Here is a 14,390-nt window from a genome sequence, read left to right on the forward strand (position 1 = left end):
CTGTATGAGTTTTTGGAAGACATTCCTTTGAATCAGAGGCAACAAATGTGGTTCCAGCATGATGGTGCTCCAGCTCATTTTTCCATGGCCGTTAGAGAGCATTTACACCAAACTTTTCCACATAGATGGGTAGGAAGGGCCGGACCTGTTTTATGGCCTCCAAGATCGCCTGATCTGAATCCTCTAGATTTCTTTATTTGGAAATGGACGGAGGGCACTTTGAACATCTTCTGTAACTTTGTTTCTTGTTTGTTAAAAGCTTTCTTTGTCGGTTTATTTCTAATAAAATAAAATGTTTGAAAAACGAATAATGGTCCATATCTCCGCAACCGTTACTTTGCGGACCCATGTTTATTAAGACTTTTCCGCTTATTTTGGTTCATACTGTTACTTCCTGAAATATTTTACACTTTTTTTAACACCCTGTATATCTAATCCTTCTACCTAGTGTCCCATCCAAAATAGTTGAAAGTTTCATTGTTTTTCCAGTTTACTTCTAATCGTATTCAGTTTTATTTATTTAAAATAAAGTCTTTCCGCAAATCGAAACATGTCCCGTTTTCAACAAATATATAATTTTATGAAATATCACCCTGTATATTAAACCAGCGTCTGTACAGTTACAAAACCGAAGAACTGTGATATTTATAGCAGAGTATTTTATACTTCTAGAAATACATATATACAATTCAAATGTATTCAATTTGTTCCGTTTGAATATATTTTTCAGATCATTGTATTGAAACAGCATATTCCGTTGTCGGCACTTTGATATTATTTAGCCGTTTCGGTATCCTTGGATGAGGAACCGTTGCTCTGGGTCGTAATAAGATTTTTTACTTGTGTAAGAAAGCATATTAAAATAGATAATAAACGTACAATTTAAAAATACTAAAATTATTAATCTGAATTGACTGCAGTTTTATTACTACTTCGCGATCTTTTTCTAATCACCTTAGGTGGTTTTATTCGCTATTTGTTAGTGGCAACGTGCTATATTATAAATTATAGAAAGTTTCAGAACCACTTAAAAGGTGATATGTCAATTTAACGATGCGTCTGCGTTTACTGATGTTATATAACGTTAACGAGATTCATAAATAAAAGGTTCTAAACATTTCTAACAGTTGGTAGGTACATTTACATTATTATATTATAGGAAATAATTTTTGAGTGTGACTATAACTATAATTGATAATATGGCATCCGTGCGTTTTCCGGAGCTTTCATGCATTATTTTCAGGAAAGAAATTGCTGAAAAAAATTCTGATTCTTTGCATATTAACTATTATGTATAGTTTCTGAATACGGATATGGTTTAAAAAACATGCTAAATCAGCCCATTTTAAGAGAAATTGACAAGAGCACAATAAGATCAAGATCACATTAAAATGCAACATTCTGTTTCATCGGCTGTGATTGGTTCATTGTAACGAGTCATTAACATTGGTGACGCCAATATTTAGGGAATTTTCGTTACCAGTAGTACCAGTACCAATCGTGCAATGTTGGGTTGCCTAAGCTCAGCTGTCACTTGGCTTGTAAACATTTATGAAGGTTCTGTTGCTTGTTTCATCTGAAGAAGGTGGAAAGGACATTCAATTTTCAAATAAAAATAGAATTTTAGATATTATAAAATGAAATTTGAATCAGTCTTACAACCAACCAAAAAAAAGAGCTGAATATGCATTCTCTTGTCGTTCGAAACCTTTGGGGCGTCTCATAATCTACCTCTAAAGTGACGACATTTCAGTATCATTTGCAAGAGTATTTATATTTCTTCATTAAACGTTAGATGTTTATTTTGGACACAATTAGACCGCCTGGAAAAATAACAAATGAAGGAATACGTTTATGACTTACGAGAGGACAGTGACACAAATCGGGTAGCGGTTACCAACGCGTTTCCGCAGCCCGTATGTGTGGAGGTCGTCGGGAAGTGAAGGTCGCTTGATGTTTTGATCTTGAGGCAGGTCGGCATCATCACGATCGAGGAGCGTTGTCATGAAGCGGGCATTCGTGAGAGGCTTGTGCCAATGCTAACCATATTAGCTAGCCGCTAAAGACTATATTACTTGTATTAGTGTTCTAAAATTACGAAATGCTTAAAAAATCAAATCAATAAATAGCATAGTTTATTTTTTTTATTTACCATATTCCAAGTGGGGAAATAGTGACAATGAGATATTCAAATTTTCATTATACAGGGTTGCTGATATGTATAGAAACGGTCGATTATCTCCTATATCTATCAAAAAATCATAAGACATAAACATTTTACAGTATACAGGATCACAAGGTTTACATAAGTATACAGGATCAGTTAAAAAGTCATGAAAAAACAAAGTTGCTTTTTCTTTAAAGGAATACCCTGTAAATTATTCCATATTTCAATTCTTCTCGAAATTCTAAACAAAATTCATATGGTACCTCATGTACCTAAATTAACCGTTTTCGAGATATCGAACTTTGAAAATAATTTTTACTACTCTCAAATTTATAAGAGCAAAAGAGCCCCAAATTATGGATATTTATTTTATATGATTTAATTTTATTATTAGTTTTTTACAGAAAATAAAAACATAATAGTTCAGGGTTGATAAAAATTCATGAAACGAAAAAACTTATTTTAAATTTTATGATAACAATAGTTATGCCAGAATAAAAAAGAGAGAAAACAACTTTTAATAAACAACAAATATTTTCTTTGGAATTCTATTTTATGAGGTGCTCAAAGTGTTAACCATTTACCTCCTGATTTTGTGACAAAAATACTAGTAGCAAATGGACTGTGCCATCATATAGAAGATAGTTTGTACACGGTCGATAGCCGCACGGTTTAAGGCGTCAGTACTTAAATTCGAATCCCGCGGCCGGTAGACCGTAGATTAACTATGCTTGTACGGAGGATTGGCACCCTCTGTGCAGGTATGGTAGGGTGGAAGAATGTTGGCTTGGGTCAATGTGAGAGATTGACACCGGTTGGCATTTGACCACCCCTCTAATTAATGAGGTTTTCCAGGTTTCCCTCATTCCTGCACTGAATGGTGGTTAGGGCCTACCAACATAAGTCGTTCCTGGGCGCAAATGCGGCCTGCNCAGTTAAGAAAAATCGATTGCTTCTTTCAAAAATTTTAAATATCTTAAAACTATGTGGTACATGTAACCTTTCTCTTCGTGGACATAATAAAAAAAGTGACTCGGTAAACAAAGGGGTATTTTTAGAACTGATAGACTATAGTGCAAAAATTGATCCCGTTTTAGATAAACATCTTAGTGATGCCCATGTTTTTAAAGGAACTTCAAAAACTATACAGAATGAACTATTACAGTAATCTACATAATTATATCGTAACTGGGTTGGTTGATCGATTATCCACTTCAGCCCCCACACGTTGGAATTTTATTTCTCGCATTGTACCTAAGTAGCTACTGTACACACTGACAGTATTCATTTTGGGGTACTTGCAAAACACAATGACCTTCAAATTCCTTAAAATTTTTCGCCTGCGGCTTTTCAAAATGCGCCCCCCTGTATTCAAACCCACGGGCCGCCAATGCTCTTACAGTAAGATATGTATCAAAAAATCATAAGACATAAACGTTTTAGGGTTTTTTAAAATCTATTACAATAAAGAAAAATTTAAGGATACAGGATCAGTCAAAAAGTCAAGAAAAAATAAAGTTGCTTTTTCTTTAAGGGAACATCCTGTATATTATTCAATATTTCAATTCTTCTCGAAATTCTAAACAAAATTTATATTATGGCATATCATGTAGGTACCTAAATTAACCTTTTTCGAGATATCGAATTTTGAAAATAACTTTTTACTACTCTCATAAGAGCAAAAGAGACCCAAATTCTTACAGAAAATAAAAAAGCATCAGGGTTAATAAAAATGCATGAAACGAAAAAATGCATTTTAAATTTTATGAAAGCAAGAGTTATGCCAGAATAAAAAAAGAGAGGAAACAACTTTTAATAAACAACAAATATTTTCTTTGGAATTCTATTTCTTAAGGTGCTCAAATGTTTACCATTTACCTCCTGACAGTAATGAATTCGCTGAACAAAATTTTGTAGTGAATCTAAAAGGGCATTGGGAGAAATATAGGCCAATCAATAGAGCATTTAAATCAGTGATTTTGTGACAAAAATACTAAGTAGTACCAAATGGACTTTGCCATCATATAAAAGACAGTCTGTAGATATATGCTTATATGTTTCCTACTCCAATTTATCATTAATTAATTTTTTTATAAACAAAAAAACGCATTTCTTTTAGTTTTTTTGCTTATAAAACGTAAACTAACGAAGCAATCTGAATGCTATAAAGAGACAATTTGCAGAGAATCGAAATACGAATAAAACGAGAGGTCGATGGATTCGATCGGATAATTAGAAACGAAGGAAACGGAAAATTTAGCGTTCTTTTTCAAATTCATTTTTTAAGTTGTAGAGCTGACCCTGTCCACAAAAGCAGCCGCTGTCGGACCATTAGTTTTTGGTGCACTATTTTGCAAAATTTCTGGATTAGTTGGAGGTGGTCCGATTTGTATTTTCAGCCGGATTTTTAAAGTAAAGGTATATAATGCTACAAAACGTATATTCTAGTTTTCCGATAAAATGATGCGAAATAGGTGAAAAATTTCTACAAACATGCTCAAAAACGGTCAGGCGCTCGAGTTAGTAGTGGGGGAAGATCGGGAGATGAGGGGCAGTGGATATATAGGATAGGATTACTGGATCGAATGAGACTTAGGTTTGACTTTGCCTGATAACACCCTGACCAAGAGTACTGAGAGACAATTAGTTTTATACGTAATAATAAAAATTGAAGTTTTAATAAGTTATGCTCAATATTTTGGAGTAAGAAAACAAAATACTATTCTGACATTCATAAATTTTATATGAATTTAGCAGATACTGAAAATCTGCGATGTAGGTACTGTAATAATAATCTATCTGTAACTCTATGTCAGCATATAACTCATGTTGACATAATTTTAAGTCAACGTAGATATTATTAAGATTTTTATGTTACGTAAAGTTAAAGTGTAGTAGCGCAGTAATAAGAGCTGGGGTAGTCCAAGTGTCTTAAGCGCTACTCAAAACTTAGACTGGATCGATCTCGGGCACTAGCTATATCCTGTACAGATTTAGTTTCGCGCAACTCACTCGGTTTCAAAAATACAATACCTATGTACGTTTTCAGCCACGAAATTTGAATAATTCTAAATATTTCGAATTTTCACCCCTAACAACGGCGGTGACAACATTTTAAAAATTATGGCGATGTTTCGCATGGTACTAGCTCAAGGGTCGGCAAACTGCGGCTCGCGAGCCGCATGCGGCTCTTTCGAGAGACAATTGCGGCTCTTCAAGTTCCTGTAAAAATTAAAAGTTAAAGCGGACGGACAAGCAGCACACAAGTACACATAAAGATGCGTATAAACTTCCGTATCCGATTTAAATTTGAAATAAAATGTAAAAGCAGAAATAAAAATTCGTGGGTCTTTGAAATTCATGAAATTGATATTTCTATTGCAGATGGCTCTTCCGGCTTAAAAGTTTGCCGACCCCTGATCTAGGGTATTCTACTGTTGATTCGAATCTCGCTGCAGCAAATCAAAGAAGTATCAACAAAGGTCGATTTGAAGCAAATATTAATAGGTATAAGTAAACAATCAGGTGTGGCGAAAATTTTTTTCGTCCATAGTGACCTTAGAATCAACAAAAAGAACCGAAATGAACATCAGGGTGGGCCTACGGGTACTGATAGCGAGCCCGCTCCCATAGAACCTAGCCCGGGAACAGCAAAGGCAGATCAAATTCCTAGCTAAAGCTAGCAATAATTTATATACAGTGTGGCATAAAAGTATGAGAACCCCAAAAAATCTCGCGAGATATACATTTTCCGGAAAAAGTATAGGGAAAGTTTATATTTTTCCCTGACTATTCAATGATGGCCATGCTATGACCACTGATCACTGACCACGTGGTCATTATGGGATCAATACGATTTTTTTAAATGGGAACCCCCCTTTTCGACCCCGGAAATAGAAAGAGCGGAAAATTTTACGTTCAGATATGACCTTGACCATTCCAAAAATTTGAAAATGGGGGCGAAATCAAGATGGCGGACAAAATTTTTGAAAGTTAACCGATTGTCACCAAATTTTGTATACGGAGGTTTTCGAATTCGCTGATCACGAATCCGAGGATTTAAAAAATCAAGTGGCCATGGCATGGTCAGCATTGAATAGCCAGGGAAAAATCGTAGCTTTCCCTATTTTTGGTTTCTTCAGAAAATGCATATCTCGCGACATTTTTTGGGGTTCCCATACTTTTATGCCTGTATAAACAGTGAGTTTTTACAATAAAGTCATGTGACAATGAGATACATTCATATTTTCTCTAAAAGATATCTCACATTCCACATTTTACAATTAAACGCAAATTTAGAGCATACCATTAATTTAAAGATTTTGTTTACCCATAATTTGCTAATTATTTAAAAATTTCAAATAAGGTATTACTAATCTATATTTACATTTAACGTTTTTAAAAAGGGGGCATCTGTATGGAAATACATTTTTTTAAATTCTGTCTGTGTAACTTTTCAAAAGGATCAGATTTTCGTAGGATCATCCTGTATATTCTGTTTCTGCATCTAGTCGCGATTTTTTCCAGCCGCATAAAGATAACAGTGCAGATTTCTCACTGCATTTGTCACCATATAATAAAAGTTCGAAAATCTGCAAAACTAATATTTCAACCTTATAGATATACAGTTACAACAGTTGTCTTTCTGCACACTTTATTAAAAGCTGATACACAACTTGATGGTGTAACCGTATATCTCTCTCGCCGGTACCGTAAAGCAGAAATTGTAAATGGCAATAGACTGGCAGATGATGTGGATATTTGTCACTGACTTCCGCGTGCTGCCATCGCATAACTAGATGTGACAAGAGATAAACAAATAGTTCAGAGAAAAATTACCCTTCGACGAACAATTACATAATTTTGTCAATGCTTTGAGCTCAAACTGTTATAAATACGTGACGATTACTTAACTTACATGACTGATTAAATTGTTTAGCCAACCGGTCAATTTGATATACAAGTACACTAGTGGAAAAAATTAAGGGATCAAAAAAAAATCTAAATTTTCGCCGATTTTTCAAATGGCTGTATCTTTGATAAAAATGGTCGTATTGGAGTAAAAAAAAAGCAATTTGAAGCTTGAAGATTCTAATTTTTGGATCTTGCAAAAAAAAATTAAAAAAATTTTTTCAAGTAACACGTATCGCGCAATCTTAATGAATATCTTGAAAAAAATTTTTTCCCATTTTTTTTGAAATTTTTTTCGATCTTATTTTTGGTGTACGAAAAAAATTTTTTCCAACTTAACCACCTTATGGATTAGATAGGTTGTTCATTTAGCTTCAATTTCTTTTTTCTTTTGTCTCGATACGACCATTTCTCGCTGAGCTATCGGACTTTGAATGAAAATGGATCATTTTCTCTTTGTTCATCGATATCTCAGAAACCAATGGTTGTACAGAAAATCGACGGTGGGTTTCAGAAACTTGAATGAATTCTCTACAAGGTCCTGGCACGGTTTTTTAGAAACCGAATATGAATATCTAATAATGAAATATAGACTAAAATCAATAATACGATATACAGGGGGAATCGGGAGAAACGCACCAAACTCCAGGAATGGATTCTACACGTCAAAATGATAAGAAAAAGCTGAAATGTTAAAAAGAATTTGAAGCGCTCAAGTAAAAAATCTCAGGCGCGACGAGAAAATAAAAAATTAACCCTTTCTTTATTTGTCTCTAAAATCCCGGTCCAATAGTTGATTAACAATTAACGTTACATAAAAAAAGCTGTCTTGGGAAGAAATAGGTGTTGGTGATTTCGTTTTTTTTTTAATTACCGTAAAAATAAACTCTACTTAATGCAAAAAGAACGAATTCCGAGCGGCTTTTGCCTGACCCTGGGACAATTTGTTTATAATGCTGTTTTGCAGGTTCTACTTTGTTAGTTGTAAAGTGTTACTTAAACTTTTTGCTTTATTACTCCCTAAACATAAACATCTAATGGAGTGAGGTCGGGATACCTCACTTGCCTAGGCGTCTCATCTTCAAACATTTCAGTCAGCCGTTGATCGATTTGATTGTGACAATGAGGTGGTATTCTGCTACAATTTTTCATCGATATTCCCCCTATATTTTGTTTAAAATCAATTACTGGTAGATTGCTGCACTGTTCTAATTTCATATTCAAAGTTGTATTAATTTTCTTTCGTCTTCTTTGTTCTTAATCACGTTCTTTATGAATTCAAGATATCATTACAAAACAAAAGATGGAATATCGTACACATCTCCATGCAAACGCCAATTAACTTATTTGTTCTGCTCTAAATAATAAACACACTCTAAAACGCACAAATGTTCAGTCATTGTCATTAGTGGAATATTAAAAAGTGTTAACTGTTCTCTTCGTAGAGAAGGAAACCGGCATTTTAATTATTTTCCGGTTAGCTGCTGGTTATTTTGATCGTACGCTTAATAAAAACTGCTTCTCAAACCTCGTCGATGTATCCCAGTTATTGTATTTACGTTCATATACGGTGAAATCATGTCACTTTCAACATAGAGAACAATTTTACAATGAAATTGTTGGGATACTAATGGTAAGTATTTTACTTTGTGAACAACCAATCATACGAATATAATTTTCGCTCCGTCAAAAATGATACATGAAATCATAACCTACTATAGCTGTAAAACTTCATACTTCACTCTTTGTCCGATTCAATTAGTAATTACGCTGTTTCACAAAATACCGATTTTCTCAAAAACTGTTATTTTTTCGAAAAATATGTAAGAATACAAAAATTTTTAAAATTAAATTTCCTTTAAAACTGGTAAAACTATTTAATAATTGGCAAACTGATAAAAAATCGATATCATTTTAAGGGCGCCCTACCCCTAGTCCGGCCCTTACTGGGCTTCCAACAACTTCATATTTTTGCCAATTAAAGATAACAATAAACGCAAATCATGAACCAAATTTGGTTGCTCCATGTTACGGCATTGCTGAAATATTATAGTTTTTCAAAAGTTAACACTCATCTTCAGAGGCCAATATCTCTTCAACGGTACATCCCAGAAAAAAATGTTACATAACAAATCGGTATATTTTAAGATCCTCTACACGTGCCTGCTCTGTGTCAGTAGAGTTATGAAACACCCTGTACTGTAAAAAAGATTTTTCCCAAGGTATCTACACCGTGAATATTTTTCTATCGAGTGTATGTGAGATGTATCGCGTCGAAAGTGGTAACGGGTTCGGCAGATGCCAGATGAGATCCCTGTGAGTTGTGCGAAGCAATCAGAACTGCAATTGATTATAGTAGTAGCCTGTTGAACTCTTGGGAGATGCTCGGATTCTTCGGTGTCATATGGCCAACGTAGGCCAGCAATTTATTTGAAAAACTAGTACTCTTGAAAAACAAATTATATGACTCCTCGAACAGTTTTTCTAATTCAGTTACTTTGTACAAAGAGTGACAAAAGTACAAGTTTATTGGCGTCAGGGCTAATAACTTTGCCTAAAGTGTGCACAAAGGCTAAAATAATTACGAAATCTCAAAACTTGAATTTCGAAAGAGCTGAAAAATGTCGAATTTCATTATTTTTTTTTACAATAATAGCTTAACGATCTAGAATAAACCATCTCAGGCTATTTCCATTCTACCTCCAGGCCAATTCAGTGTGAATATGCTAAAATAACTACTAAAAACGGTACCGTTAATTATGTATAACTGCCCGTTTGATTACTGACACATTGACTTAATGATTTACAAACCTTGCCGATGGTCCTGTGCTGGCGAATACATTAAAATACTTGTCTGTTATGTAAATATAAAGGTGTCATGTGTTGCAAGATTACCATTCCGTGCTAGAGAATTTTTAAACATTGTACCAAATATACAAACACTATTCAGACATAATAGTTTTGCTATTTATTTGTTTAGTAGTACCTATTGCAAAAAAAAAAACAAATTTGTTGTGTTAAAATGTCGATAATGAGAAAATTATTATATAAAATTGCTCCTGTTGGTTAAAAATAGCAATAAGAATATTTTAAATTAAACAAAAGTGAATTTTACTTGCACTCATTTAAAACAAAACATTACAAATATTTTGCAATCCGTGTAGCTACGTTTCAAAAATATATAACAATTTCTAATTTTTTTCAGAATGTGTCCTAGCTCCATTTGTCGGTGGGTCAACTTCTCAACAAATACCCTTTGTGTTTCTACCACTCAAAGGTCAAATAATCCATCCCAGCAAAGAAATATCTTTTATAGGTAAGAATATACAAATTTTTTGATTTTATTACATTTAAATTACAGGAGAAATAGATTAATTTAAATTCATCGTTATTTTCACTACATTTCGAATAAACTCAACATGTTTTTTAGATATTTACAAGAAAGCGTTGTAAAGTAGGTAAAAATAAAGTAAATAGAATGTTATGAAACGTACCTTATGTATTTACATATTTACGGAAAAAAAGTGGAATCTTTGACCATACTATATTTTTCTTACTGTCTCCAATAAAGTCAAAGCCATATATAATATTATTGCAAGTATCTAATGTATGTAAGATTTTTTGGTTATGTAACATATTGCTACATAGGTTCGAATAAATTGATGACATATTTATTAGTTATTTACCAGAAAAGATTACGCAAAATTGTAAAGCAAGTGGTATATCACCGTAAAAATCTCGCCCAGATCAACTTTTTTGGCATGAAAATTTTTGCTGCTATTTCGAATAAAATTAATGCGATATTTTAAATATTTACCAAAAATACGCCAAAGGGGAATTCAGATGTGTATGTAATCTACAGGGTGTTAATTAATATGTACAATAAATTCAACAGACGATTATTTGAGTGATTTTAAGACAAAAAGTTCATATAAACATTGGTCAGCAGATGCTTCGTTTTGAAGATACAGGGTGTTAAACTTTTGTAAAAAAATTGCTATTTACGGAGCTAATTTAACCCTAACTTGATTAGATTTATTAAGTCCAGTGGCGTCCCGAGCGGGTTAATTAACACCCTGTATATCAAGTTTTTGATTGTAACATTTTTAGAATAAATTCAAGCCATATTTTTTAGATGTTTACAAAAAAATCGCTAAAGTTATCAAGCAACTGTAATCTCGCATGTACATAATCTCCAAATTTTAGTTATGCATACCAAGTTTCATTAGACAACAATTTTGCTAAGGTTTTGAATGAGTTCAAGGCACGTTTCTTCATATGTTTAAGCAATTGAAACCACTATAGATATATTTCTTGAAGAACTAGAATATAACTGTAGATACCTAACATATACCAAGGTTTTAGTTAGACAATATTTTTGCTAAGGTTTTGAATGAATTCAAGGCAAGTTTCTTTATATGTTTACCAAAATGACGCGGTAAGGTATTAAAGCAACTGAAACCACTGTAAGTATCTTTCTTGATGAACGGGAATAACACTGTAGATACCTAACCTATACCAAGGTTTTAGTTAGACAACATTTTTGCTAAGGTTTTGACTGTATTCAAGGCACGTTTCTTTAATATGTTTACTGTAGATATCTTTCTTGAAGAACTAGAATAACACTGTAGATATCTAACATATAACAAGGTTTTAGTTAGACAATATTCTTGCTAAGGTTTTGAATGAATTCAAGGCATGTTTACCAAAATGACACGGTAAGATACCTATTAAGCAACTGAAACCACTGTAGGTATCTTTCTTGATAAACGGGAATAACACTGTAGATACCTAATCTATACCAAGGTTATCGTTAGATAACATTTTTGCTAAGGTTTTGAATGAATTCAAAGCACATTTCTTTAATATGTTTACCAAAATGACGCCATAAGGTATTAAGCAATTGAAACTACTGTAGATGTATTTCTTGAAGAACTAGAATAACACTGTAGATACCTAATCTATACCAAGGTATTAGTTAGACAACATTTTTGCCAAGGTTTTGAATGAATTCAAGGCACGTTTCTTTAATATGTTTACCAAAATGATACCGTAAAATATTAAGTAATTGAAACTACTGTAGGTATCTTTCATTATCAAACTTTTGACGGGAAATTGCAAAGAAATTTGGTTTCACATTATTTCCAGAATAAGTAATTTGCGTTTTACAAAAAATATACATGTATATTTAACATCTAAAAAAAGCAGTGTAAACAACGGATACCTATATTTTAGTCTAAAGTGTTTCTTTGGTTAACTATACTTACATAGGGAGAACGTTCCTAAAGTCCAGACATAATTTTTACCTAAACGTGTCAGACCGGATGTTACGCTCGGTGAAAATTACAGATTGTTAAATTTATTCCTTTTCTTATGAGCGTTTATTACTCGATACACGATAGGCATCAGACGTTCCAGCGTATGAGTAATTGCTCATAGAGTTCTTCAGGCTTAGGCGGAAGTCGGCTGCAGAGATTAGCGGCTTGCGCCTCGCTGCTGGTTACAAATTTCAGATTAATTTCAGGTTAAATTAAATCGTTATCTTGTGTATTTGACGTGCTACAGACATTCAATTACCGGGAGAACATTTCGCGAATGTGGATTAGATCTCTGCAGCGATATTCTAGTTGTTTTACAACTTTACAGAGTAGCGCTTTTTTAGAAAATATAGAAGAGTTGACCTTGAAACCAAAACCGTATCAAAAATTTTATTATATTCTTCACGGTAAGAGGCCTATTAGACGTTTCAGAGGAACCGAAGACAGTGTGACTCTGAAATTTTGTTTACCGGGGTTATCAGATATGCTCTCTTCATTGAAAATAATGCCATTAATATTGTACTTCCGGTTATACCGTAAATAGGTGTCAACTTCGTTATTTTAATTGGACCCTATAATTATTGCATTATCGACAAGATAAATTAAAAATAAATCTAAAATGTTAAAGCTTGCCTGTAGCTAAATCTAACCGTTTTCGAGATAATCGACATTTTATAAAAATTTTGCCAGATGTAAATATTTATATATTTTGTTTTTGTTAAGGCCTTAAATAAATTTGCATTTGTACATGTTTGTTTTATTCAATTAAAGACCAGGGTCAAAAATGTTTTTGTGGATCATTTTGTCCACCCTCATGGGATCATTTTGTACATCCCGCTGTACAAAATGATCCTTTAGTGTGGTTGGAAATTTTTATTCTTAGAACTTTGTCATTTACAGATAAACAAATGATCCTCTCATGAAATAGAAGCTAGTGAATGTTACTATTAAAAAATTAATGGTTTTTGATGTAAATGCAGAAAACATAAATTTTGTGGTAGTTTTTCCTTAGAGAGATCGTTTTGTACACGTTTCCCCTCCTTTTTGATTTTATTTTACAAAATTATATTTGTAAGAATACCCTGTACATTCATGAATAAAATATCTACAGCTATATGTCAATGGACTTACGACTTTACAGTGTATTTTTTTATACATATGTATATCTTGAGATTATTCGATGTTGTAGAATATACAGGGTCGGAAAGTCCCCATGGTTCATCGGCCGTTACGTGACAGCGATCAAGAAAGTCATAGAAATCCGTGCGATAGAGAAAGATATCTGTAATGAAGCCGTCTAATAGTCACCGCCCATTTCGCCCTTCCACAAATAAGATCCACTTCTTATTTGTGGAAGGGCGAAATGGGCGGTGACTATTAGACGCCTTCGTTATAGCCATCTTTCTCTATCGCACGGATTTCTATGACTTACTTTATCGCCCTCACGTAACGGCGGAATGAACCATGGGGACTTTCCGACCCTGTATTTATATGTTTTTATGGCCAGCATCGAAGAAATTTGTATTTTGTATCAAAATTCGAAACCATAACAGAACTGTTGTATATCCAGAAACTTGATGTAAATTATATACAGGGTGTCCCTGAAAAGGATGGACAACGCTTGATCACAGGTTCCTTGGATGAAAACAAGACTATTTAGCCTAACTTACCTATATACAAAAGTGCACGCCTACTGAGATATAGCCTTCTAAACGTAGAACAGATAACCTAGTTTTTTCAAATAATTTGAAAACTGTTTTTCTTATAAACTTCAAATTTGGTACACATATTTTTTTATATAAGGGCAATGTAAATATAGAATTTGGTGAGAATACATATACAGGATGTTCTCTTTCTAGTGCCTGTGCGCCACTGGCTATCCCGTAACTTTTTTGTATGTACGCCAATGACGACAGAATTTATATTTTTAAAAATAAGCACTATTTTAGAAGATTTTTTGCCTCTTACAAAATTTTGATATCGTTTATGGATTT

The 14,390-nt window shown here is 33.3% G+C and overlaps 1 protein-coding gene across 1 annotated transcript in view; it reads left to right on the forward strand.

Moving 5' to 3' along the window:
* Nucleotides 1–14,390, forward strand: part of LOC108917509 — a 107,963-nt gene that overhangs the window by 61,259 nt on the left and 32,314 nt on the right. The window contains exon 3 of the mRNA XM_023453967.1: nucleotides 10,284–10,394. Within this exon, the coding sequence (XP_023309735.1) occupies nucleotides 10,284–10,394 (111 nt within the window). The remainder of the gene's footprint in view (nucleotides 1–10,283; nucleotides 10,395–14,390) is intronic.

The sequence above is a fragment of the Anoplophora glabripennis genome, unplaced genomic scaffold (assembly GCF_000390285.2).
Source record: "Anoplophora glabripennis isolate ALB-LARVAE unplaced genomic scaffold, Agla_2.0 scaffold57, whole genome shotgun sequence".
In the NCBI taxonomy this organism is placed as follows: domain Eukaryota; kingdom Metazoa; phylum Arthropoda; class Insecta; order Coleoptera; family Cerambycidae; genus Anoplophora; species Anoplophora glabripennis.